General features: G+C 41.6%; 2 protein-coding genes across 2 annotated transcripts in view; one reads left to right on the top strand and one right to left on the bottom strand.

Moving 5' to 3' along the window:
* The window catches only part of bin3 (bridging integrator 3), a 31,104-nt gene extending 23,697 nt beyond the window's left edge, over positions 1-7,407 (top strand). Inside the window, exons 7-9 of the mRNA XM_079690493.1 lie at positions 1,101-1,242; positions 2,592-2,726; positions 5,966-7,407. Of these exons, the coding sequence (XP_079546619.1) occupies positions 1,101-1,242; positions 2,592-2,726; positions 5,966-6,112 (424 nt within the window). The 3' untranslated portion in view covers positions 6,113-7,407. The remainder of the gene's footprint in view (positions 1-1,100; positions 1,243-2,591; positions 2,727-5,965) is intronic.
* A 77-nt stretch (positions 7,408-7,484) lies between these two features.
* On the bottom strand, positions 7,485-27,637 carry acsl2 (acyl-CoA synthetase long chain family member 2). Its single transcript, XM_079690475.1, has 20 exons — positions 27,503-27,637; positions 19,315-19,550; positions 18,651-18,765; positions 17,067-17,131; positions 16,883-16,984; positions 14,749-14,848; positions 13,239-13,417; positions 13,083-13,115; positions 12,842-12,893; positions 12,622-12,695; positions 12,274-12,351; positions 12,056-12,190; positions 11,552-11,686; positions 10,739-10,907; positions 9,998-10,086; positions 9,802-9,918; positions 9,302-9,445; positions 8,599-8,700; positions 8,447-8,518; positions 7,485-8,351 (listed from the first exon to the last, which is right to left on the bottom strand). Exons 2-20 carry the CDS (start codon positions 19,546-19,548, stop codon positions 8,211-8,213), a joined length of 2,136 nt encoding a protein of 711 aa, XP_079546601.1. The 5' UTR covers positions 19,549-19,550; positions 27,503-27,637; the 3' UTR covers positions 7,485-8,210.
* Positions 27,638-27,841: the final 204 nt, after the last annotated feature.

Raw genomic sequence — 27,841 nt, forward strand, 5'->3', positions numbered from 1 at the left:
AGCGTAACCCAGGAAGCCCACACATTCTGTGCCTAATATCGCTATGGGCTCACATTACAAACTAGTGTAGTCCTGTGCCTACACAGTTGATTAAATGCTTTAAATGAGTCATTGAAAAACGCTATATCTCACCCTTCATTACAACTGTTTGGATCGCTGACTCACATGTGGCAGGCACCTGTTGGAATCATGTTGTGGCCTGTTTTCTAAAAACACTGTCGCTGACTTGTGACTAATTCACCACTGAATGTTTTTCTTAAGTTGTCTTTGCTGCTTTTTTGTTAATGACATCTCGACATTTAATTATATATCATGCGGCTTTCTTATTTCTATCTTATAATTGTATTTGTATGTTTTATTTATTTTAAACTAATGAAAATGATGCATAACTTCTGCAGTTTAAACACATGATGCTGGGCCCTTTTTATAACGCATATTTGATATCAATCGTGCATATATTAGACGAGACTCCAATACTGTAGTTCAAATGATAGCTATCAATCCTTTCAGCTTCATTTTTATATTTTGTATTAAATATATTGAGTGGAATATTTACTATTCCTGCTTTAAAGCATCCACAAACAGCGCACAAGTCCCAGGATGAAGCACAGACTCCTGTTGCTAAGTTACAGATGAGTGTTTTCCTATTTTTAGGGCTGAACACTAGGATTCTCGTTGCGAGAATATATTTTCATTTGAATTATGATAATTGTCACCAAATGAATTGTTTCATGCCATTTTGAACTACAGTAATTAGATAATAGATTAGAGGAGGTTTAATGCAGAGTTGTCCTCTGGGGTTTCAGAGTACCTCTACAATAAGATGTTGACGAGATGGATTTGATTAATTCATAACGACTTTTATTAAGATAGGATGCCGTGCAGAATGCAACTCGCCTAATTTTACAAAGCGAATAAAGCTGTTTTAATGATTTTGATAACTTCGCTTCCTAGAAAATTGTGTATTTTTACGATTCCACTACTCTGGTGTGAGTGTTTTTTTTTGCTTGCATGCACACACACTGGTGTCTGCATTTAGTTTAGTGGCCCATTGGTGCTGTCAGGAAGTCTAAGGCTGTCTACGTGCTGGTTTGTCACAGGTACAGTGGCGTCTTTCCCAGCCTCAACATGGCAGTGAAGCGCCGGGAACAGGCTCTGCAGGACTACAAACGGCTGCAATCCAAAGTGGAGAAGTATGAGGAGAAGGAGAAAACCGGGCCCGTTATGGTCAAACTACATCAGGTAAAGCTCGGTCCACTCCCCTGTCTACCTGCAGGGGGGCACCTGCTCTTCCATGCATTGCAAATAGGACACAATAAGTGGAGAGAGACACACAAATGCTGACTGGATATGAACAGAAATAGTTGAGCACATGCATACTGTACATGTGAGCTCCTTCACCCACGCAAGCTAGCAGGCTCTCAAGTAGTGCTTTTTCAAAAAAGGCACTGCTGCACATCTACAGGCACGTAATTGAGAATCGTAGACGCACACACAAACACACACCGTGAGGCCACTACACAAGCGCACACATTCACAGATAGCGCTGCAGTGTTGCCTATGCTATTGCCTCTAACACATCCTCACATGGCGAGCCGCCCACACACATTGAGAAAAGCACTGTCAGGGGAACAAAGCCTTGAAGAGGCCCCTACATCCCTGCCCTTTGGATCCCTGCGCACTTAAAGAAATGATCCTGACAAAACACTCGTATGCCATTTCAACCGGCATAGAGAAAACTAACTAATGTGAGCGGATAAACAATATGTTTTTGTTTTAATATAGCAACCCCCCCCCCTTTCCCTTGAATAAAGAAATGCTCCCCCTCTCACACATACTCATTGTGCATTCCATAACTCCATGCCTACAGTAGACTACCCACTAATACATTCACACACAGATCCGTGGTGCTGGAGTCCACTCACAGCCAAGTCTGCCCACATTACCCACTCCTCCTCACTGTGGTCGTGATTACAGCCTTTTTTTCCTTTTCTTTTTTGCACTGCTTCTCCGTGGGAATTAGGCAAATATCTCTCTGAACAATAAGAATGAAACCTAAAGAAGGCTCCGGTGCCAAAACACTTTAACTTGTTTCTATTCACAGCTGTTTGTTTTTCTCAAAATCTGCAACACTTAGCCACAGTTCTTGTGGAAGAATGTGTAAAATGGTGGGTAACATCCAACATAAGAAAAGATGGCTCTGCGTAGGGACTCGTGTTATAGCAGAAACAGAACGACAAAGGAACACAGATATTGAATACACACAGGGATGATAAGAAATCAAATAAGAATAGACATATTAAACACATGAATAGGAATAACAAAAATACACGAGTACCAACTCTGATCAGGTGAATGATGACGGTGTCCGTTGCCTTGCTCAAGGGCACCAAGGCAGGGCAGGAGGGGAACTGGGACCTCTCCAAGTAGAAGTCCACACTCCATATTTTAGGTCTGGTTGGGGACTTGAACCGGCGACCCTACGGCTCCCAGTCCAAGCCCCTACTGACTGAGCCACTGCCACTGCTGAAGTGATGGTGACTTGTTCTTTTATTTCCCCCCCCCTCCTCACCCCCCACTCCTCACCCCAGGCCAGAGAGGAGCTGCGACCGGTCAGAGAGGACTTCGATGTGAAGAACAAGCAGCTGCTGGACGAGATGCCCAAATTCTACCACAGCCGCATCGACTACTTCCAGCCCAGCTTCGAGGCTCTCATCAGGGCTCAGGTTAGTGCCCCCCCCCCCCCCCCCCGGAGATGCACCGACAATACACACACCCACAGGGAGCGTTGTTCTACAGAAGGAAGGGAGTGTACAATCCTGGCAGTCTGTCTCCCTCAGTTCTCTCTTAATGTGATTACTCCCCCCCCCCCCAGTGAAGGCCTCATCATCTGTCTAGAGTCTTCCTCTAACCTGCAGCTTCTCTTAAAGCAGCTGGGCGTCTCAACTTAGCGCCACCATGTCCCCCCTCTCCCCCACCCCAGACCTGCCTGGCCATGTCATTTCCTCCTCGGGACAGTCGCTGGCACACTCCTAATTACTTAACCAGATTAACGCAGACCCTAATGACAATTATCGAGTTCTCTGATGTACTTTGAACTCCAAATGAGCATTCTTTGAAGTTTAAATCCCACCTTCTCTTTTTTTACCTGCTGCTACATTTTGTATTAGTCACACTTATTTTATTCGACATCTTTATTCTCACGCACATGAATGAGCATTTACACATGTTTACACACACACACAGCCGCACGTGGGTGGGCAGCGGACCTCATCCCTGCTGCATGTGCTCGTCCTCCACTCCCTTCTCTCTCTCAGCTCCCAGCGGCAGCAGCAAAAGGGACAAAGGCTGCTTTGTTGTGAGCCTCAGCTTCCCTTCCACCAGTCCTGTCCAGCAACTGTCAGCGGGACACTTGGCCTGACCTGTCCACCTGTACAGATGTTGATGAATTGAGACATTGTCTTGCTTTTTGTTTTCCTAGTTGTGCATTCTCTGCTGCATGTGTTCATTAAAAAAAAAATCTTTCTTTGTCCTTTTCACAGTCGACTCTTTGTTTCCTGAAACAGTGGTCGCACAGTGTTTAAATACTTACTGGGTAGTATGCAACATACATTATTCATTCCTTTCGTAGGCTAAGAGGTCAGAGTGTAACCTCTCTGTATAAATATTAAGCAGCTGGGACTAGGGCTGCACGATTTGGTGAAATAATCTAATTGCGATTTTTTTTGACTAATATTGCGATTGGATTTGCGATATTTGTTTTTAAGCGACCCAACGGAAGTTTATTGTAAAATGCGGACATAACTCCGTCTAGGAAGGTCGCATCAACATGCTCCCGTCTCTAGCACCCCCGCAGACCGAGCTACGAGTGAAAGAACTAAACTTACATGAAACTTCCGTTGGGTTGCTTTAAAGTCAAGCTTCAGTTTAAGATTCACCCTGTAATAGAAACATGTGATGGAGCATTACTAACCTGACTCAGATGGTTTGTTTCACCAAACCATCTAGGAAAGCTCCATTGGAAGCCATTTGGAAAGGGCAGGCACTTTCAAAAATACTTGGCAGGTGATTGGATCAATCTGTCTATCACCTTCTATCATGGGCCACTTCTGATTGGTTAACAATAATAATCCTTATATTTATTATAGCGCTTTATCAATGACTCAAAGCGCTTTACAAATACACATTACATATACAGATCATACATACATTTAATGGTCATCTACTGTGGACAATACCCACAGGAGCAAGTTCAGGTGAAGTGTCTTGCCCAAGGACACAACGGCTTTACAGACGCAGCGGCGGCGTTGATCAATGCACTGCGCCACACCGCCCATCTTCACATCTCAAAGTCATCGAGGCGCTTTTACAAGTACACATTGATATTATACATGTACTGTGGACAATACCCACAGGAGCAAATTCGGGTGAAGTGTCTTGCCCAAGGACACAACGGCCTGAAGCAGTGGGGCGGGAGCGGGTTTCGCACTGGAGTTCCCCAACACCCCCTTGATCTGATGATCAAACGCACAGACCACTGCGCCACCCGTCCCGTAAATGGCTGGTACATGTGGAGCACAAAAAATGTAAAAAAAAAAAAGAAAAGATGTTTGGCTTTGTGATTTGATAATCGCATCATTTCAAATTTCGATTTAAAATCGATTAATCGTTCGGCCCTAGCTGGGACCGTGGTATGTTAAAATGCCCAGACAGAAGTCATGTAATTTAAAGCTTTACCCAAAGACTCCTTTGTGTACCGTAGGTGGCCATAGCTGCGTTTACTCCTCGTGGTGACCAGACTAATTGTAATAGTAGAGTGTCTTTTGCTTCAGAGGCCACTCAGACGCTGATCTGGTGTACATTATCATCTCTGGTCATATGGACATTTCCGATGGCCCTTTCAACAAGCCACTTTTGGAGAGAAAAAAAGATATCCGCTTTACCCCCACAAACAGCAGAAACCCAATACTTATGGCCCACTCATGTGGTTTAGGTGGCAAATACTGGTATAAACATAGCAAGGTCTCTCAGACTGGGCAAAACCAGGACAAGGTGGTTCAGAAACATGACTTGTTTTATGATGCTATATAAGAAGCATGACTCTTCACTTTATTTCCAGCTCTCATTGTGTTGTGACCCTCAGTGATCAGTAAGCATTTCTCCCACTGCTGTCTCGGCCTACAATAAGGCCCATTTCAGAGGGGGTGATGCCCCCTGAAGAGCATGGTATCGTATGCATGGCTGCGTGAACAAATATTGAGAGGTGTGTGTGTGTGTGTGTGTGTGTGTGTGTGTGTGTGTGTGTGTGTGTGTGTGTGTGTGTGTGTGTGTGTGTGTGTGTGTGTGTGTGTGTGTGTGTGTGTGTGTGTGTGTGTGTGTGTGTGTGTGTGTGTGTGTGTGTGTGTGTGTGTGTGTGTGTGTGTGTGTGTGTGTGTGTGTGTGTGTGTGTGTGTGTGTGTGTGTGTGTGTAGGGGTTGTATTTCCCAGTACTTTCATTCTCTGCCTACTCTTCTGGAGTCTTGTAATGTGATTAAAGTCTATTAATCATCAAAGCAACTCTCGAGGGAGCCTGACTCATGAACTAAGGGGAAGAAACAGGGGTGGGAAGTGTCAAGAAAGCTTTCAGTGAACACTCTCTATCTCTTGTTCAGATTGGGAGAGAAAAGCAGGGTCACTACCCACTGAAGTGCTGGCTTTTTGGGGGCTTTGTCGGAGTTGTTTGATATCTGTGGGCTCCCTCTTCTCCCCTCGAATCACTTCTCATTAGTGGGGTTGAAGAGGTATGAGACCGGCAGCTTCAGACGAGTGTAAGGAAAAGCAAGGTTACATCGTGTGAGTGGAGTTTGGATTTCAAATCGGGGAGTTTTTCCTAAATAGAAACGCACGTGGATTAAACCTGTCAACACAATTTTTCCCTGCCCTCAGACTAAATCTTCATCTCTTTTTCCCCTCCTGCCCCCCACAGGTTGTCTACTTCACCGAAATGTACACAATCTTCAGCGATTTAACAGACCGGATCGACCAGGCAGGGCTGACAGACGAGCAGAGGGAGAGGGAGACGGAGGCCAAGCTCAGCGAGTTGAGAGCTCTGTCCATCGTCGCCGACGACTGAGGGAGGAAAGCCGAAAAGAACCGGGAAGGGCTCCTCTGTGAATGGACTCCACTCTTTGCAGGCTCCTTCGTGCAGTTCAAACGGGCAGCAGTGGCCTTAACCTGATTATCACATTGTTTCCTTGCGGCCTCATCACCCCCCCCCCCTCCCCCTCCCCCGTTCTTCTTGCACTACACTCCCATGTTTCATCCTCTCTACAGCAGCTGAAATGCCACATTAACTAAGCCATCAGCCAACATGTTGTTATGTTTTAGCAAAGGAATCAAATGGTTCTCGTCAGAGCTAATTACCAGGGTTACGCTTCTTGCTTTCAGAGACGTCTAGGAGCATTTGTTTTTGAAAGCAGGAAATGAGCAAGGACATTTTGTTTTTAATAGTCAAATCTGCAATGTTACAACAATATGTGATGCGTTGTTTTTATTACCCAAGTTTGGAATGATCAACAGTACAGACTGAATGTTATGTAATGTAGGTTGCCGGCTAAAACAAATGTATTTCTGTGTTATGGCCTTTTTGCTGGTTGTCTCTTGGTTTAGCTCTGTGCCATGTTGTGTGGGGGCTTTTTATCGGGGTCTACAGGATGATATTGGGAACATCACCTGTGCATTATGTGCCTACATCGTCCTGACTGTGGATGAAACTCAAGTGAAGTGAGGCTGTGCCTGTGCAGTGAGGTCGAAACGCTGCGGAAAGAACGAGTCCAAAACAAAGGCTGGTGCTCCCTCTAGTGGACAACACTCATCATGACACCAATTATTTCCTTTAATTCACACCATCCTTTCTTTGTTTAATTATCTGTGGTTCCGTTTTTTGTTTGCAAAGAACCTCGTTCATTGTTGGCACCCGAGAGAAGTCTTTTCTCTGTACCGGGGTCAGAAGACAACGTTAACTTTTTTTGTCTTTTATTTCGGACTCAATCATTGCACTCCTTTGTTTCCACCTTTATCAGGTTCTGCCTCAGTATGATAAATAATGGAGCTATTTGAAATGGATGGCTCCCATATCGTGTTAGTGTTTGTTTTTAGTTTTTGTTTTTTAAGGTGTCATACCAAGCAGTTCACTATTTATTATTTTTAAATACTTTTTTTCATTGACTGTCTTTTTCTGTTTGTATTAATGAAGGTTTTTCTAAATAATTCAGTGGTAGCTTTTCTAACACAACTAAGTGGATACTTTAACATTAGTGGGATTAAAAATAGCTTATTAAAATGTATGACGATCTGTTAAATATCTGTTCTTCAGCCATCATCTCAATGTACAGTCAATCATGAAATAAATTAACTGTGTAAATCTTACTGTTGTTAAACCTTGATGTTTCCATATCTACTGCAGGGTGTTCTTGAGTTTCCTTTCATATGATAACACAAAACAGTCCGTTTCCAAGCTTTATTTATTTTCAGTTCAACTTCACTGGAATTAGTCAGTAGTGTCCTGTCAGCAAATGGCAATAAAAGCAGTATGTACAGTTCAGGTTTTTTTTTACAAACAACTGCTGGTTAAAACCTCTTTTAGTGGTCTAACTGAAGGTGAATTCCACCCCCACACTGGTTTATGAACATTTCCAGAACCTATTAAAAAAATAATGCAAGATCTGAGTTAAGATAAGATGGACCTTTACATTATTTATTACAAGTACCCAACGTGTCCCTTTAAGAAGTCTTTACATGGGACGAGAACAGGAAAGTGTAAAATAAATGTCTTAACTTAACGTCTCTGCAGATTGTTCTTAATTATTTCTGCGAATTATCACTACAACTTAATAATGTATCTGTAACATTTCTATAACTCTGAATTAGTGAACATGACAAACAGTGAGATTGGTATTTTAAAAAATAAGAAAAATGGTTTGGTCCCATTGTGTTACTTTCCATGTGAAGTTAATATACTATACATATGTGCAAGAGGTGGACGAAAGTTAAGACTTCTTTGAAGCAAAATACCAATATTCCAAAATATATAAACTATATATATATTTTAAAATAAGGCACTGCTGGACGTATAGGATTTACATTTCTTTCTCCAAGGTTCCTGTCCCATATGATTTCGCTTCTTGGACTCCAGGTACCCTTCTCTGTGTGTGAGTTACTGAGTGCATCCTTCAAACAGCCGTCTTGCTGTACATGTTTGTTAGTTGTTCCTGAAAGTATTTCCGGATGTCGATGCGTCTGCTTTTCATTGTCGGCGTGAGGAGGCCATTGGCGACGCTGAACATCTCTGGGTGCAAGTAGAGGTCCTTCACCTGAAAGAAGAGAAAGGGAAGAAATAAAATCCCAACAAAAGTCAGAGCTTGGAGGATAGTGGCTTCCACATTTCAAACCAAAAACAAGGCCTTACTTGTTCGAAGGACTTCAGGCCTGCTTCCTTCCCCACAACCTTCATGTCCTCTAATATTGTGCTCGTTAAATCCTGTTGGAAAGCCAATAAATGTCAATTTTCTGGAATTCATATAATATTGTCAGATGGTTATGTAATGAAATAAGACATACAGGATTCTGGCACAGCTCTTCATAGGATCCCACAAATCCTCGCTCTTTAGCCCAGTTGACAAACACCTCAGGGTCAGGAACAGCTATGCCTATGAGGTAAGACTGGACAAATACACAAGAAATAAAAGGTACCACTTTACAATAAGACTACCCTTATAAAGGGTTTACGAATAGTTTGTAATTCATTCATTAATTAGGTTGTGAACACTTTATAAATCATTAATAAGCTTTTATAAGACATGAGATAAACAGGGCAACTGTGAACGGTTGCTTGCCAAATAGTGAGCCCACATTTATCTGTACTGGTAAGCCTTATTATAAATGGTAGTAACTCGTAAATAAATGGTCATAAAGAGATGCCAAGAAACATCAAGATGGAAGGGGGGGATCAACATAGTGAACAACAGATACCAAGGATGCTGGCTGATGAAGGAGACGAAGTAAGCTAGGTAGCCAATATAAGGCTTAGTCATCTTGCCAAATAGTGAGCCTGTGTTGATGTATGGAAACTATGTTAGAACTGGTTTATAAATGGTTCTTAATGATTAATAAAGTGTTTACAACCTAATTCATAACCTAATTATAAGCCCTTTATGAATCCTTTATAAGGGTAGTCTTATTGTAAAGTGGTACCGAAATAAAAAATGAAACTTGTACAACAGCAAATGTTTTGAATCTCCATCTGTGAGTTAAAACCATTTACCTGTAAACTATCTCCGTGCACGAACACCTGAAGCACCGGAACACACCGCATGTAGACGTTTTCAATCTTCTCCGGAGCGATGTACTCGCCCTGAGACAACTTGAAGATGTGCTTCTTCCTGTCGATGATGCGTAGCGTCCCGTTCTGGCAGACACATACATATTTAGCTTACTTACAGATTCAAGACTCAAGGCTTTTATTGTCATGTGTACATAGCTACAGTGTAGTTGTGACAATGAACATCTTAGGTCACGGGCTCGTCCAACAGTGCAGCACAATTGAATATAATAGAAATAGTGCAAGAATAGTCTATATACAAGTAATTGGAATATTGATATATATATAAGTTGCAAACAGATGAATGTTCTTTCAAAAGTTCAGGTGTTTAACAGTCTTGTGACCTGTGGGATGAAACTGTCTCTGAGTGCTGGTTTTAGTCCTGACACTGCGGTATACAGATAACTAGATGGTGTTATCAGTCCTATTTGTGTCTGACTTACCGGAAGCCACTGTCCCACGTCCCCGCTGTGCAGCCAGCCGTCGCTGTCCAGTGTCTCAGCAGTCTTCTCTGGGTCCTTCAGGTAACCTCTGAACACACTGGGGCCACTGATGCAGATCTAACAGGACAGAACTGTGAGTGTGAGCAGGCATCAGACACTGTGGTAAAGTGTTTACTTTAAAGGAGTTTCATCTCACCTCTCCATCTCCGTTCTTAGCATAGTAATTCATATCAGGGATGTCCACCAGCTTCACCTTGGCACAGGGCAAGGGAGCGCCGACATGACCTGACAAACACACGTGATGCAGAGCACAGGACTTACCACCACAGCCACAAAAACACAAGGAATTGTCAGGAGAAGGCCTATTGACACTAATGCAGGCTGTAATATCACTGATGTAGCTTAAATATAAAAAAAACTGATATGCGATACCACTTTCAATTTACACTCTCGCACAGTTTGGTGTAGTATTGTTATTACGCGATGCTACCTCAGTCACTATATCTTTGTGTATTTCGTATTTGCGCCACTAAAGCCTTTATGACAGTGTAGGAGGGGGGAGACATTCGATCCCGGGACCCCCACTCGGGGACCAAGCCCCAGTATGTGGGCTGCCATCTCTACCAAGTGAGCTATATAGCAGTCCTTCAGGTACTTATTTTGTTTTGTAATGCATAGACTCTATGCATTACATTAATGCACACAATGTACAACAATATCCGATTTTTATTCCATATTTTATTCCATATTTTATTCCATTGTTATATATTTGACTATACTTTTTATAATTTTTTATATTTTTTCTAGTTCTCTACCTGTGTTTTTTAATTTTAAAATCGCTATTTTATCTGCGCTGTCCACTTTGATGTAACCACATATATTTCCCCGCAGTTGGAGGAATCATTTCTGATTTGTGAAGAGTCAGCTGGTGTTCTACCTGCGCTCCAGTCTCCGGGCATGGAGAACGTGCAGCCTGCGGTGCACTCTGTCTGCCCGTAACCCTCGAAGATGAGGCAGCCCATGGTGGCTCTGAGGAAGGACAGCACCGCGGGGCTGATGGGAGCCGAGGCCGTCAGGGCGAACCGCAGATTACCTCCTAAATTGGCCTGAAACACAAGCAAGTTTGTTTGTGTGAAGTGCAGACGCAATCATATTGTGGTAGCAGGTTAAATTCCATTTTAAAACTAGATCATATTTTCCCATCGGCATGGATCATACTGAGCCAAAATCTTGCAGAGTGCATGCTTCTCCAATACAATCCACAAGAGTCTGGGGGATTTTGGGCATTGATTGCTGGAAGAGTTTTGTTAAGTTTGGATACCATTGTTTGACTATTTCCCGAGTCTACATTTACAACTGCAGATCCTTGGATAAACAGCAAATATGTTATTAATGACTAAACACCAAATCTGTAGCGGGTGTGTTATTTACTTTTCCCATGTTTTTTGATTGAGGTAGACCCCAAAAAATGACTGTGTTTTATAAGGGGTTATCACGGTATACACTCCAGATACCCAATGTTTTGAAAGAGTGGCTTGTTAATGATATGTTTCCGTAAAAAAGAAAAAACAGAGATTACAAAACGGTCAAAAACAACCTCTGCATTTAAAACAACATGTTTTTTGTTTGAAGGTTGATTTCTGAAGAGGCCGTTGGTCCTTTAGTTATTTACTAGAGCAAGGGGATTGTTTAGAAATAAAAGGTGAAACATGATCCAGGTGGAAATACATTTGTGTTCCCAGCAACTGACCTGAATCCTGTTGAACACCAGCCGGTCCCACAGACTGTTGTTCCGCACCACCCCGCTGCTGAGCTCCGCCTGCTTCCTCCTCACGGCGTAGTGAAGCAAAGCCCGGCGCAGAGGGGATGTCACCGAGCCCAGGATCTGTAACGTAATGGAGAAAAAACGTTTAAAACATTGGGTCCAAGGTCCACTGACACTTTACCTCAGCCACATCGTAGACTCTATGCATTACATTAATGCACACCACTTTTTTTTTTTTTATTACTGCAGATTTTTATTCCATATTTTATTCCTTTTTATTTCATTCCATTGTTATATATTTGACTATACTTTTATTATTTTTTATACCTGTGTTTTTTAATTCTTGTTTTACTGTTATGTATGCACCACGACACCAAGTCAAATTCCTCGTTCGTGTAAACCTACCTGGTAATAAACCTGAGTCTGATTCTGAAGAACAATGCTAGCCTTCTCATTGCTAGATAATGCATTAAAGGTCTATTTCCTGACCTTGTCATAGATGCGATTGAGTAGACGAGGCACAACAGGAAAGAAGGTCGGTTTGAGAGTTTTAATGTCGTCCATTAGCAGAGAGATGTCGCCTTGGTAGAATCCTACTCTGGCCCCGTGGCAGAACATGGAAACCTGCGACAGAAAATACACTCAATTTAGTGTTTACCCACAAACACACACTACAAAAATAACCACCTGATAAGAGGATCAGCTACCTGAATCATCCGCTCAAACATATGCGCAAGAGGCAGGTAAGAAATCGACACATCCTCTTGTCGGATCACAAACGAACCCTGAGAGAAAAACGAGAAATAAAGTGAGCAAAGCACAGGGGAGAGATTAGGTTCAGACAGCCTCACAAGCAATCAAGTTAGATGGCACAATCTTTATACCGGGGCAATTAGTTAAAGTACCTCGCAGCGACAGGGGCAATCAAACAGCCAATTAATCAAAACCATTAGACACAGCAGGGAGAGGGACAGTTTGGAGAGACAGAGACAAGCAGATGGGAAGTGATGTGAGGCTGTTCTCAATTAGACAAGGAGGTGGAAGTGTAGACAGACCTCCAGGATCTTAATGACAGAGGAAGTGTTGGAGGCGATGTTGCCGTGGGTGATCATGGCTCCCTTCGGCTTCCCTGGATAAATAAACAAGACATTATTGCAGTGCCCTGCGCAGCAAAAGGAAACTGCAGCGGTGCCATAAAGAGAGGTTGTTAGTGGGCACTGAAGGACGTTTTTTTCTAATGAGAAGGATAATTACGCGTATGAAATCAGACAGTACCTGTGGTTCCACTGGTGAAGCAAACCACGGCCAGATCCTGAGGCTGGGGCGGCTGCAGCAATAAAATATGACAATATGAGAACAGGCTTCCTCCACAGTTTAAAGTCCTGTTTACAAGTGAGTGTTAATGATATCTTATGGGACAGGGGCAACGGTAAAGCTGTCATCCTGGCATTTAGAGGGGGTTTCGGCTATTTACTGGAACCAGTTTGATGTAGCAGCTGAGAGACCATGAACTCACCACAGGGTCTTTGAGGTTCTGCCTTCCCAGGTCCTAAGATGTGGACAGAGAGGGAGTTATTCATAACCATTTACATATCACCATTGATGACTTGATTAAAGGGGATTTAGTGAAATGAGTCTGCATTATAGGGATTTAGTACTTCCCCCTCCTCACCATGAGCTGCTCCAGTTTCAAAACCTCCACCTCGCAGTTCTTCGCCCTCTCCACAAACGCGTCGCTGAATTCGTTGAAGAGAACCAGGCAGGAGAGCTTCGGAGTCACGCCCGTCTCCTTGTTCTCCAACAACTCTGCGGCCTTCTCCTCCCGGTCGCAGATCACCAGAGAGATCTCCGCTAAAAACGCAACCCAAAACACACAGGAGGCCAACTTTATTGATCAATCCTTCGTGTCACAGCGGCAGAAGTACAAGCACCGGATGTTCAAACCACTGTTTACTAACTATGAACTATATATCTACTACAGAAATGAAGCATGGATACTACAATCACACACAACATCAATACAGTGAAGCGTGTTAACGTCTGACATTGTGAAGCAACAGTTCACCCTAAAGGGAAACCGTGTCTATTCAACTGCAGCTCTGACAGCAAGAGAAGATATTTCATTAAAAATAGATTAAAAGGTTAAATAATTTATGAACCCAGTGGATCACACACTTTTAACACCTTACAAAAAATCACTGTTAATGAGATGTTAGCAGATACACTAAATATTTGTTTAATGTTTAGCAATGGAGCTGAACATATTTAATTAATTAAGGGGACATATAAGGATCATTCCCAGGCCATTGTTGTATTATTCTTCTCCATGTTCTTATACTATCTGTCTGAATATACTAAACGTCACCCTCTTTTTCACTCTTCTTTAAATCCCCTGCCTAAAATGAAACCCCAGTCTGCTCTGACTTGTCTGTGGGAGAAAAATGTAAAAAGCTGTGGGTGGAGATGACTCAGATGAGTATGACTTGTTGAATCCTATGTTTTCGGACTCAAGCAGAACACACAATACAACACACAATTTAACAGTGTATGAGTTGGTGTACAGCAAAGATACCCAGATCGTTTGAAAAAGTGAGTTGTTCATGACCCCTTTTACCCAAAAAGTTAGAAAAGATGTCCAAAAAAGGAACTAAGCTTGTAGAGCAAACACCTTCTTTCCTTCTTTCCTTCCCTCTGTGTGAATATGTGTGAATGTTAGTTTCCTTAAGCCTCTGAATGAATGTGTGTGAAAGGTTGAATCCTGAGTTGTCTAACCCTTTGAGGGGCCGTAAAGACTGGGGAAGTGCAAAAATAAATAAAGACCATTTACTATTTAATTAAGGCGGATTTTGGCTGATCACACTTCTGTGTTTTTATTTTAGTAGGATTTCGAAAGCAGGACGTTTGCTTGTAATCAACCGTTTCATAATACACTACTTTGACAAATATTATTACTTTAGTAAGAAGACTTCTTCCACTGCTATTTCTAAAAGGAGATTGACTTATCGCCTAGTTTCTCATTTAATTGTATAATCTGAAGCCTCAGTTAAATCTATATTCTGTGTGACAGCTCATTGCATACTTTAATAAAGATCTATTTGATACATGAGGCTAACAATGTTCATATTCAGCTGTATATCTGAACATGTATTGCGTGTTATTTCTACATGCAGCTCTCCCCTCACCCAGGTTGAGAATGTGCACCATGGCCTCCAGCCCCAGCGTGTCGTACAGAGGGACCACGGCCATGGAGTAGGTGTAGCAGGCCAGCTCTGAGATGATCCACTTCCCCCAGCAGAGGGAGACAAAGCAGCACCGTTAGACTCACCCTTCACGCACCGCTGAGTGAGAGATCTGAACATCTGGGGATTTGTCCCAGTAATGTAGATCATAAAACATTTCATATTAACAAAACAAACAGAATTACAGTGGTGGTAATAACAGCACTCTGTGTGTAGACGGGTTCGCTGAGAGGTTACGGGCTCTGATGGAGCAGAAAATTATTTTTCACTTTCAGTCTACACCGGAGAGAGAAACAAATGGCCCTGCCTCACGGATATATTAGAAAATGAGTTTGGGGAGCAGACGCGCTCCAATGTTAGCCGCCCCGGAGACACACTTTCTCCAGCGGCTCTGCTCTCAATATGAAGAAAGCCAAACACACTTACACCGCAGAAAAAAACCAATCTTTAAAAGATGAATAGAAGAAGTGTGAAGCTGGTGTGAGTTACGAGTAGGAGCAAACGTCGGATTTCTTTTTGAGAATACATTAAGTTCTCCCGAAGTGAAATACACATCTGCAGCAGTGATAATGTAACTTCGTATTTTCCCTTTTTTGACATACTAGTACTTGAGTATTTCCATTTTAATGTGTACTTCCACTGCACTACATTTCAGAGGGAAATATTGCACTTTTTTGAGTCACTAATTATTTAGCACTCATAGTTACTAGATACTTTTTCAATATGAAAACACATTATATGCTTTTATGATAAAGTACTGAACTACTAATTCACACGTGATTTGAAATACAAGTGCAAAAATGGTCCTGAATGTATTTTTAACAATAACAAACAATGATACTATTGTATGATAAAATAATAATATGAGAGTTATTCCGCATAATGAACACTTTAACGTACTTTTAATACTTTTAGTATATTTTATATTTTATTCTTCTTGAGTAACATTTTGAATTCAGGAACACCATAGTACTTTTACTCGGTACTGTTTCCACCGCTGCACATTTGAATTATCGGGCTGTTTTGAGGATCAGCCATCTTGATTAAAGGCAAAGCACCATCCGTGTAATAAAGGTTATCCAATCGATTCTAACGCTCACAGGAAGCCAGCAGAACAAACAGAAAAACAGAACCAGCGGTGCGACTGCAACATTCATCCGTTTGCAACTTATATTTACCATTGTTATTGTTGTTATTGTTATTGTTATTATCGTCATCATGCGTCGCTTTCCACCTTCTTCTCCAGTAGGACTCAGATGAGGGTGTTGCACTTTTCCCTTCCTTATACATGTGATGTTTTGGTGTTGTTTGGTTTCTTTCCGTTAACCGTCAAGTGGGAAATAAGTTTTTTTTTTGTGTGTTTCTCTTAGTATACTACTATTGTTATTATGAAGGGCAGACCATCTATTTGTATTTATTTTGTTTTTTTTAGAAAGGGGCAGGTTACATAAGATTTTATTCTTCTCCCGGCTCCTTTTCGCTCGATGGTAGAGTCATGTTTTGTGGCAATTATTGTACATTTGGTTTTGCGTACCATGAGCGGGACAAATAAAAATGAAATGAAATGAAAATGAAATATATATCAATATTCCAATTACTTGTATATCGACTAGTATGCACTATTTCTATAATATTCTATTTTATTTACTTGCACTATAATCTATTGTGTTGCACCGTTCGCACCAGCCATTTTTTTTTTTACGCCGCTATGGACAATCTGCAATAAATGCACATTCTATGGACAATCTTGCACCAAAGATATTGAAGTGATTGTTATTTTTGTATAAGTTGATTGTTTTGTTTTTTATCTTAATGTGCGCATATGTGTAAATGTGTCTGTTGATTCTGTATATAGGATATAAATATCAGTATATTGTATAATTGTATTTTTGTATTCGGGATTGTTGGAGACGTCATTTCGATCTCTCTGTCTGTACACACAAACTGAAAGATTGACATTAAAGTTGACTTTGACTTTTTTGACTTTGACTTGGAGGAGCCTGTGACCTAAGATTTTCAATGTCATAACTACACTGTAGCTAAGTACACATGACAATAAATGAATTTTGAATCTTACCTCCGGTCTGTTCTGTGCAAATATCGCCACAAACTGCTCTGGGTTGGGCTGGCAGCCTTTGGCCAGCAGCCCGGAGCCCAGCACCTGCGCCCGTTGCGCCACCTGCAGGAGAGGAGACGTTTATCAACAGGCAGGAAGAGAAGCGTCACACAGAAGAGATGTAAATATTAAAAACATGTCCGACCTCAGAGTAGGAGATCCACTCGTAGGGCTGCCCCGGCTTTCTGAAGCCAAGACACGGGCCGTCTCCTGCAGGACACCAGAGACAGATGCGTCACGTCAGTTAAACATATGCAATATTTAAAGTGTAGCGTCTGTGAAACGGTTAAAGGTTTTCTGTGGTCTACCGATTCAATAAAGTCATCCTGAAGCATCCTTTGTGCTCCAGTCAATCCTCACAGTGAATACAGAGCTGAGTCCCAGATCAAATGCACGCTGAAGGCTCTTTGAGCAGCTTTTCTCTTACTCATTGTGCTGTCAAATTTCAGTCTTGATCTGATCATTAAAGTACCGTAATTTTCGGACTCTAAGGCGCACCTGAATATAAGCCGCAGCAGCTAAATTGAATGATGTGTACATATATAAGCCGCACTGGACTATAAGCCGCAGGTGTTTTAATGTTTAATTACCATAAGGGTTCGTGCACAGAGGGGATTGTCGGGAAAGAGATGGCTGTTTGAGGAAGCTCCCATTTATTAACATTTCAACAAACAAGTTGCATATTTGCATAACGTATTCAAGTGTTACCATTTAGTTCAATAGTATCTACAGAACATGTACTGTGCTGTGTAAACTGTACTGTATCACATAGCGTTTCAGACACACAAACTTTTCAACTTTCAAACTTAAACGGTGCGCTCCCAGCGCACGTACCGGCAGTGATCTACAGCAGTGGTTTTCAACCAGTGGTACGGGGACAAACTGTCTCGCTCTCGTAATGTCTGTCTGTCTTGCTCTCGTTCTGTCTCTCGTACCACTCTCGGTTCCACTTTTACTTTTGCGCGCTACCTGTCTCACTCTTTTCCGGCCTCCAGCTTTTCCAGCTGGAGTCCGCCGCTTAAAGGTGGGGGGCGCGGAGCGGCCATAGAGCCCATAGAGTTAAAGGTGGTGGACTGTAACCTGTAAAATCCATAGATTTAGGAGGTCCCCTAGTGGCCGTTAGCTGTAAAACTGTGGCCCCATAATTACTATATCTAAATTATGCAAAACGTACTTATTTAAAATAATGCCACTCTGCAATACTCTGACGTTAGTGTTGTCTGTACAACACTGTACATTTAAAGTTATTAATCTAATTCATAATATGCAGCATTTAAACACTTAATCTTAGACCCCATTTTTAGTACTGCTATTATTAACACTAGTGTATTTGTGTATGTTTTAATATACATATTTGTACATGTTTAATACTACAAGTTCTTTGTGTTTGTATTTATTCTTGTACTAAAATGGAATAACTGAAAAGTAACCCAATTTTCCCCTAGGTACAAAAAAGATGTATGATTCCAATTACTAAGAGTTGATTATATAAGTGATAAAAAGCTAATCGTTGATGATATATCAATAAATTGCTTTTAGTTGTCCATTTTATAAATTAAAAAGCGCATCAACGCTTGTCTCCACTGACAGAAAGCTGTTATCCCTATACTGAAGCCAAACATGACCTCCACTGAGAGGACTTCAGAGGTTTTCAAGATCTGTAATCCCTTTCTTTAAATAATTACACATTAGCATGTAGGGTAAACTCATGTGTTGTGAGTGTGCCAACCTGCGATCCTCACGCCTCTCTGGAACATGTCGAAGGCCGTCCTGGTGTCCTCGTAGTAAAACTCCAGCAGCGTGTCATCTTTCAGAAGAGCAGAGCGCCTGCAGCTGGGATCTCCCTGCAACAAACACACACAGTAAACACCTTAACATTACATCACATGTCACTTGTTAGACGCTTTTATGCAAAGCCATTTACATACTCAATACTGTGGGCAATATACTAAAAAACAAAACTACAGGAGCAATTTGGGGTGAAGTGTCTTGCCCAGGGACACAACGACATGCTGACTGCCGTGGGGTTTGAACCCTTGATCAGAACACCAACCCACTACACCACACGCCACCCTAACACTCTTTACATCATGATGAAGGCCATATACACACATCTGCCACTGACACTTTACCTCAGCCACAACGCAGACTCTATGCATTACATTAATTCACACAGTGTTGTATATTTTATTCCATTTCAATGTAAATACTGCTTTATTGAAATGTTGTTATGTGACTATAGTGTTCTTAAAATAGTTCTCTATCTGTGTTTTTTAATTCTTGTTTTACTTTTATGTATGCACCGAGTCAAATTCCTCGTACGTGTCAACCTACCTGGTAATAAACCTGTTTCTGATTTCTGATTCTAAACATCACAACCGTGGTCCACTCACATTGATGGCCACAGACTGGGCCAGCAGGTCACAGGGGGGACGCATGGGGCGAGGACGGGTCACCAGCCAGTACGCTGTGAGGGAGGCCAGAGCCCCCAGACCCAGCAGAGAGGACTGGGACAGAGACAGGGACGACCGGGGGAAAGACGGCAGGAGGCTCCAGAAGTCCTCCGAATCAGAGCCTTTGAGACCAGCGCTGGGGCGAAGTGACCATAACCACTCCTGGAAATGCATAGCTGAGCGAGGGGGACAGAGAGAAGGAGACAGTGATACACGAGGACATGATACGGTGCGTTTACATCTCAAACGTTCATTGTGTTGCAAATTTGAAAAATGCAGCTTCCCCTGCAGAAGGATGCAAATAGTAGATACAGTAGTCAGACAGAAATACCCATATTGTCCCTTCAACCATGGACGTGTAGTAATCTTTATTTTATTAATGTTTTATTTTTATTATCCTTGATTTTATCTGCAAAAAATTACTTTTTTATATTACTTATCATATTTGTATGTATTTTGCTGTGATGCACTTTGGAACTTTGTTGATCAGTAATAGAAGGACTGATAGTGATAGATACTTATATCCAAGACAAATGATTATTATATTCAATTACAATATTTATAATTTCAGCACTACTGTTATCAGTATTTAAATACATTTACCAGTACATTTCTTCTTATGCCAAGAAGCAGCAGTTCAATGTGTACCAAGAGAGTTGTAAGATATTTAATTTAACCTAAAATGTGTCAATTGTTAATGCATAAATTCAAGGTTTTTTTTCCCCCACACATTCTAATTTCTTGTAAAAAAGCAACATGTGCCTACATTACCCACAATGCAACTTACCAAAAGTACATAACGCAATTCGCTCACAGTGCGATTGGATGTTCTGATGTGTTAAATTATTAATGGCTATTTAAAACTAAAACGCAGGTAACTCAGCTCTGGTAATCTCACTTAGAATAACTTAATTGAAAGATGTTTTCCATTCTCAAACTTGCAGTCTTTAGACCCAACTGACCCCGCCTAAAATGACATCACTTCAGTCGATGGATTATATTTTGTGCAGCTTAGTCTGGAACCGCAACATATTCTGTAACACCCTCTCTCCCACAAATACAGCAATACTCTCCAAGAGCTGTAACACACACTTTGGTTTGTAAAATCAGCGGAGTTCACTTGAATCACTTCCTATATCAACAGTAAGCTCTTTTACTACAGTACAATCTAACTTGCAACAAAAGACAAAAACAGCATTCCTCCTCTGAAGCCCTTTAACAGCAGTCTGAGAGCAGAGTGGTTAACAGGCTGAGCCACGCTGGGCCACAGGCTTGGCACCGCTCTGAGAGGAGAAGAAAAGCTCTGTAAAGAGGGTGTTGGGGGGTGGAGAGACATCAGGAAGTAATGTTGATTGGCCTAAACAGAAACAGGCGCAGAGGTTACTCTCAGTCATGTTGTGCCACTCTTTCATTCACCAGGGAGGAGATAGAGAGAGTCGGGGTGCGTACAGTAGCGAGGGGCTGCTGGTGAGATGGGGTGAGGGGGAGGACCCTGATCCCCTGCCAGAAACCTCACTGTTCACATCAGAACTGAATTAAAGAGTGGAAAGGCAACATTAGAACGATGCCTCGCCTCAAAACAAACTCCAACAGCGTCCCCCAAAACAGAAACTAAAAGAACAGTACTTCAACTGCTCATCCCCCCCCCCAACAAACTCCACCTCACTGAGTAAATCTCTGCTCTTTCCCACATCCCTGAACACCACTCAACCTCTCACCGACTTTCTCCCCCAGTGCCCAGACAGGGAGGGAATAGTGATAGAGTGCTACCCCCCCCCCCCCCCTCACCCCTTCTCTTCAGTGCTGCTTTCCTTCCCTACACGGGGCAAAGTGATGCCACACTCCTCCCAGAAGGATTCATAATCTACTTTAAGCATCCATATAGCTGGATTATAACAGCTTAGTTGCTACTTTACACCTTCTGGAGCGACCCAGCAGCTGGTGAGCCCCTTGAGTCCTTTCACGAGGTAAATAAATGGGAAACAAAAAGGGCTTTATGAAATGTGACATATCCAAAACAAATGACAGTCCGCTTCCTGTAGCCCCTTTCTGTCACCATCGCTCTCCTCCCTCACTCCCATTCATACGGGCTATTGTCGAGGCCCAGACAGGGACCATTGTGCTGCCAGCTTTTACTCCCTGGAAGACATGACACAAAAGAAACGGCACACAAATGTGAAAATAAACTGAAGGACTAGAAATGCACCTTCTCAGGCCGTGCCAGTCCCTGCCTGCCCGAGGGAGAAAACCCTGAACGTTTTAGTGGTTCACACCTGAATTTACATTCGAGGGCGGATTGCACAGCAAACATGACGTTATGCGGACCGCTGCCTCAACAACGATAATGCAAGAAAAGTATGTTTTCGGCAAAGGGTGTTTGACGTAACAAAATGGGTTTAAAGAAGGGAAATAAAGTGACTTCCTGCCATAAAGTGCATATAAAACGCAGGTTCACAGAGGGATGCCATGTAGCAAGGGGCCTGAGGCAGTTTGCATGTATGTGCGTATTCAGCTGACAAGCAGAGACACAGCTGCAGTTCACACATGGCAGAATATGAGACGTACAGAAACCAAAACTGGTTTCAAGACAGATCTGGCATGTAATCAATACTAAATACAACATTAATGACTTAAACTGTCAAACGTAGTTTCTATGGCGCAAAAATAATGATATGGAATAGAACCCAATGATTCCCACATAAAGGAGGGAACTGTAACAAGTAAAGTGCTAACAGTAAAAATGGGAGATTATTGAAGGGTTTTCAATGTAATTTAAAAAAAGTAATAATAGTTCAAAAACTATCTTCAGGGATTTGATGTAGAATTTAAAAGTTGGGGTAGAGTAGCTGTAAGGACACATTTCTCCAAGGTTTAATTATTGTAAAGCTTTATCATAAGATAAGAACTGTGTTGGGAGAAGTACTCAGATCGTTGACTTGAGTAAAAGTACAAATATTATGGTCTTAAAAAGTACAAAGGTATTAGCATCAAAATAAACTTAAAGTTAAAAAAAAAGTACTCATTCTGCACAATTATTGCATCGTTTCAGAATAATATAAATGACAGAAGTATCAGCTAAATGTATGCAAACATGTTGTTATGCAGAACGGATCCTTTCACAGTATTATATTATTAATGCTATATATTATCCCGTTTTTAGACATCCTTCTTGTATTGTAGTTTGTTCATGTGGACAAAATGTAGATTCTAAAAATACTGTGTAGATTAGCAGTACTGCATTAAACCATATCAGCATACCGTGTGTTTCATATGCACAAAGTAACTGTGAGTCTTCAAGTAAATGTAGTGGATTAAAAGGTAGGAAATTCACCTCTGAAATGTAGTGGAGTAGAAGTGGAAGGTATAGAAATGGAAATAATCAAGTAAAGTACAAATATGTTTTTAAAAAAAAGGGTACAATACTTGAGCACATGAGGTCCACCGCTTGTTAAGAAGAATAAATGTGCAATGTGTCTGGGCTAATATAAAGGGCAGCTATTAAAAAGAGTAGAGAGGTTGACACCTTTTCTTAAAACTCTTCTATAAATCTCTAGCAGCCAGTCTGTTTGAGTTTTAAATTATATTGATGTTTGGGTTAAGCCTGAGTGCATTAAAGAAGGCTCAAATATGCATGTCTTTCCTAACAAGTAACTGATAATGACTCTTTCAATATTAACGTGTGTTTTCCTGTTCATTTCATTTTTCAAACCTTTATTTAACGAGATTGGTCCCATTGAGACCATAGATCTCTTTTTCAAGGGAGACCTGCAGCATATAGGTTCCACATGAAACATAAAACAATAAAGGACATCATATTTACAGGATACATTTACATAGTTATAGATATTTACAAGTGCCCATACTATCAACGAGCATTTCATTTAGCCTAGCTTTAAAAACATGCAGAGGAATGAGACTGCTCAGTTTCAATTCTTGCTGAAGATTGTTCCAAGCAAGTGGAGCTGCGCACATAAAAGCTGTCTTACCTAAGACAGTCCTTGCTCTTGGCACATCTAACAATACTACATCATGCGATCTCAGACAATAGCTGCTTGCAACTCTCTGTGTGATCAGAGAGCAGATATAATACAGGAGTTTACCCAACAAGCAGGTTATTGACATGAAGTTTAAAAGTAAGACAATCATCAAGCCAGATACCAAGGTATTTGTAGAAGGTAACCACTTCAAGTACTTGTCCTTGCATAGTAACAATATCTAAAACAGGCTCTGGTGTCTTTTTAGCTTTAGAAAATAGCATTACCTTGGTTTTATCAACATTTAAAAGAAGCTTAAGCTCAGAGAGCTGAGTCTGAATAATGTTAAAAACAGCCTGTAATTTAACACCAGCCTCCTGAATGGAGGGACCTGCACAGTACATCACGGTATCGTCCGCATAAAAATGTAAAGTAGCTTCATCCACATTTTCACCTAAACTGTTGATATATATGGAGAATAAAAGTGGACCTAAAACAGAACCTTGAGGAACACCATTAGCAATGTTTAACCACTCAGAAAACAGCCCATCAAAGTGAACACATTGGGACCTTTCAGAGAGGTAGTTCACAAACCACCCCACTGCATGGCTGGATATGCCAATACTGAGTAGCCTCTGCTTTAAGATGTGATGATCGACGGTGTCAAACGCTTTGGAAAGGTCAATAAATAGAGCAGCACAACTCTGCTTATTATCTCAAATACTCGTAATGTCATTCACCACTTTCATTGTCGCAGTGATGGTGCTATGTTGCTTTCTGAAGCCTGACTGATGTTTAGACAGGATATCATTTTTACATAAAAACTCCTTTACTTGCTCACTCACTAGTCGTTCGAGCACTTTCGCCAGAACTGACAATTTAGAGATTGGCGTATAATTATTTAAAATAGTTGCCTCCCCTCCTTTTAGCAAAGGCAAGACATAAGCTGACTTCCATACTTTTGGAATTGCATTTGTGCTGAGGGAGAGGTTAAAAAGAGTAGTAAGAGGAAGAGCAATAAAATCTGCAGCTATCTTTAAAAAGAAAGGTTCTACGTTGTCCGGGCCAGCCGGTTTCTTAGGATCTAGCTTAGATAAGGCGCCTTCATGAACAACATTGACAGTAAAAGGAGTAAAACTGAAAGGGCTTTCCAGACCACATTGTTCAGAGTCACGGATTGGGGTGTTCACGGCAGCAGAGTTAGTCACAGAATCAAACAGAGAACCGCAGGACACAAAATGCTCATTAAAGCAATTTAACATGGTGGCCCTGTCCGATATGGAGCCAGCTGCTGTGGTAAGGCACGGAGGTAGCTCATTACGGATCTCACCGGTGGATATTGATTTTATGGCTTTCCAAAATTTCCTAGGATTATTCAGGTTTTCTGTGATAACTGACAAATAGTACTTCGACTTTGCACTTTTGACATTTGAAGTGAAGCTATTCCTTAGCTGCCTAAAACGCAGCCATTGTACCTCTGAGCCCGATTGCCTAGCCTTTGCCCAGGCCTTGTTTCTCTCATGAAGGAGACTGGACAGTTCAACAGAAAACCAAGGATTGTCTCGTCCCTTCACTCTAAATTTAAGCAGGGGTGCATGTCTATCAATGATCTCCATAAAACCAAGATAAAAATAAGACCATGCAGTTTCTACATCAGCACACAGATCCATGTTTCCCCAATCAAACCCAAACAGATCATGAACAAAACCCTGCTCCACAAAATGTTTTATGTCTCTCTTACTAATAATACGAGGTTTAACCTTTTGGACCTTAGTGTCCCTAATTGTGGCTAAAACACAGTGATCACTCAGATCATTCGCAAATACTCCCACAGATGAGTATTTATAGGGAACATTAGTTAGAATGAGATCAGTTAGGGAGGATTTATTTGGGGACTTAATGTTAGGGCGAGTCGGACTGTCAACAATCTGAGTAACATTTAAAGAGATACAAAGGTTTTTTTAAATCCTCTGACACTGCAGTTAACCAGTCCCAGTTAAAATCTCCAAGTAGCACTATTTCCTTGTAGTCTAGTTACGATAAAAGATTTGCTAGCGAAGACAAGGAGTCCTTGCCAGCTGAGGGGGGTCTGTAACAGCCCACCACCATGACTTGTTGCCCCTTCTATATTTCAGGCTAAAAATTCGAATTGCTTCCTGATAGATTTGGAAACTAATGTGGTTACACTGAACTTATTCTTAACATAAATAGCAACGCCACCACCTTTATTAGGCCGGTCGGAACGATACACATTATAACCATTTAAGGTGTTGTCAGAGGCCAACATAGATTTGTTTAGCCATGTTTCTGATAAAACAATGACGTCAGTCGAGCTAGCCCAGATGCGGACAAAATCTATTTTACCTAACAGACTGCGCACATTCAAGTGGATGAAACCCAACCCAGACCTAGCTTTAAAATCAGCAGGAGTAGCGATCTGACTACTACTACTGGGCGGACCAGGGTTAGGTTGTACATTTCCTGACAGTAATATCAACAACAACAACAAAACCAGGCATCTTTTCCTCTTAAGCGACACACATACATTGTCATCTACTTTAGAAACACTGTTAAATAAAGAGGGAAAGTATTCAAGCAGAGTTGGATTTTAGTCCCTTTTTACAAATATAAAACAAACAGACATTTGAAAAGGTCCCTGTGTTATTGGGCTGTGCACAGTGGCCCACAGAGCTTCTGCAGTGACGAGGGCGATGCTGGGGAATGCTTCCCCCTGACCCAGAAAACTACAGGAGGTGACATAAAAGGGGGGTTATGGGAGAGAAAGAGGGGACAGCATTTTGCTACCCCACCACACCAATGAACTTGCCATGTGCCATGTGAAGTAAATGGTCCGATGGAGGGGAGGAGAGGAGAGGGGGGGGGGGACACGTGAGGCTGGGGGAGACCAGCAAAAGAGAAAGAATGAAACGCACGTGTTTTCTGGCTGAAATGAAGCATGAAGAACACAGACACACACAGTTTCATAATGGAGGAGCATCCCGCACGTACAGAACACCTTCACTTTCTAAAAGATGCTGATGAGGCTCCCATGGTCTCAGATTCACTAGAAACCAATCAGATCTCTCAGATTCACTTGAAACCAATCAGATCTCTCAGACAAAGCTACATTTGTGCATTTTTCCCCCTACAGACTGAAGTCTCATGTAACCAAGCAGCCGAGGTCCAGACACCACTAAGGAGGGGTCTTCTTCCACGTTCAGCCTCCTGGCTGGCTCCGCACCCCAAAGTCACTTATGGAACAGAGAGCGTGTTTGTCCATTCACTCCAGACACACTAACCTCAGCTACCATACTGTACACACTATATCTGTCACACTGAAGAGAGGATGACAGGAAGCTGGTATCTGATCATGGGGACAACTGAAAACATGTTGCATGCTGCAGGATATGTACATGCGGGGGAAGAAAGACACAATACTCGTGAAAAACACAAACAAAAAGGTGTTCCTTAAGCAAATTGAGGGACTAAGGTATGCAGTGAAGATTGTAAAACCCTCAGACAAATGTGTGATAGTGGATACATTGATCCGACATATGAGTTTGATTTGAAGAAGTATGTTAGAAAACAATCCAGGCCTGACATTCTTCCAAACCATAGTCATCGCTTAGCTTGGATCAGGGACAAAATACCAAAGCATTATGCAGGCACATAAGGTGACAGTTAGCCCCGCAACAAGTGGACAACAAGTGTGTTACAGATTTTTAAAGAAGCACACTGCACCATGAAGTAATGCAATAATACAAATATTGGAGTAAGGAAAAAGCACCATATCGTGAAAAGTTAAAACTTCCATTTGAGACCAAAAGTCTCATAGAGGATGCATCATCGTTAAGAATAACTTCATCCCATGTGATTTTATTGCATCACCACCATTATGAAATGTCGCTGTATTTTTCCACTGGATTATTAAAAGGCACATTTCTATAAACTCCATGCAACAGGTTGATTTTCTGCACAGAGCTGCGGACTGCAGACTCTCAGCTCGGCAGTCTGGGCTCTCAGCGGGCTGCAGACAAACTTTTCTTATTTTTAGATCGGAATATGAGACTTCTCAGTTTAGCTATGTATCTGTATCGAGTTGAAAACTACTGCAAAACAACCTAATAAACAACGAAAGACCAAACGAAACGTACCTCGGTAACTCTGAATGCAGGCCTCCAATTGTTCCTTTGATTGTTTGCTACCACTTCAACTTCTGATACATCGAAAAGTGCTCACATGGCAAGTTAGAGACAACATGTCGCTGTTTTCGGTCAGAGCCTTCAAAATAAAACCTCGATTGATGGAAGCAGTGTGCGGATGCTCATTAAATTCGATCAATTAGGCTTAAAACGTACATCCAGGCATATCATTAGACTATTGGTACTGTTTTATTCAATAACTAGCCCATCTCAGAGGTAATATGTCTTCATTACTGGCAAAATGGAAGGAAATGTGATTAATGTGTAATGATAATAGTTTTATTACATTAA

The sequence above is a fragment of the Notothenia rossii genome, assembly GCF_949606895.1.
Source record: "Notothenia rossii genome assembly, chromosome: 6".
NCBI lineage: Eukaryota > Metazoa > Chordata > Actinopteri > Perciformes > Nototheniidae > Notothenia > Notothenia rossii.

Coding starts and splice junctions, on each gene's coding strand:
- acsl2 (XM_079690475.1), bottom strand. CDS start 19,548: ATGCATTTCCAGGAGTGGTTATGGTCACTTCGCCCCAGCGCTGGTCTC. Junction 18,766..19,314: donor CCCAGTCTGTGGCCATCAAT/GTGAGTGGACCA, acceptor TGTTTGTTGCAG/GGAGATCCCAGCTGCAGGCG. Junction 9,919..9,997: donor CTAAGAACGGAGATGGAGAG/GTGAGATGAAAC, acceptor CTGTCCTGTTAG/ATCTGCATCAGTGGCCCCAG.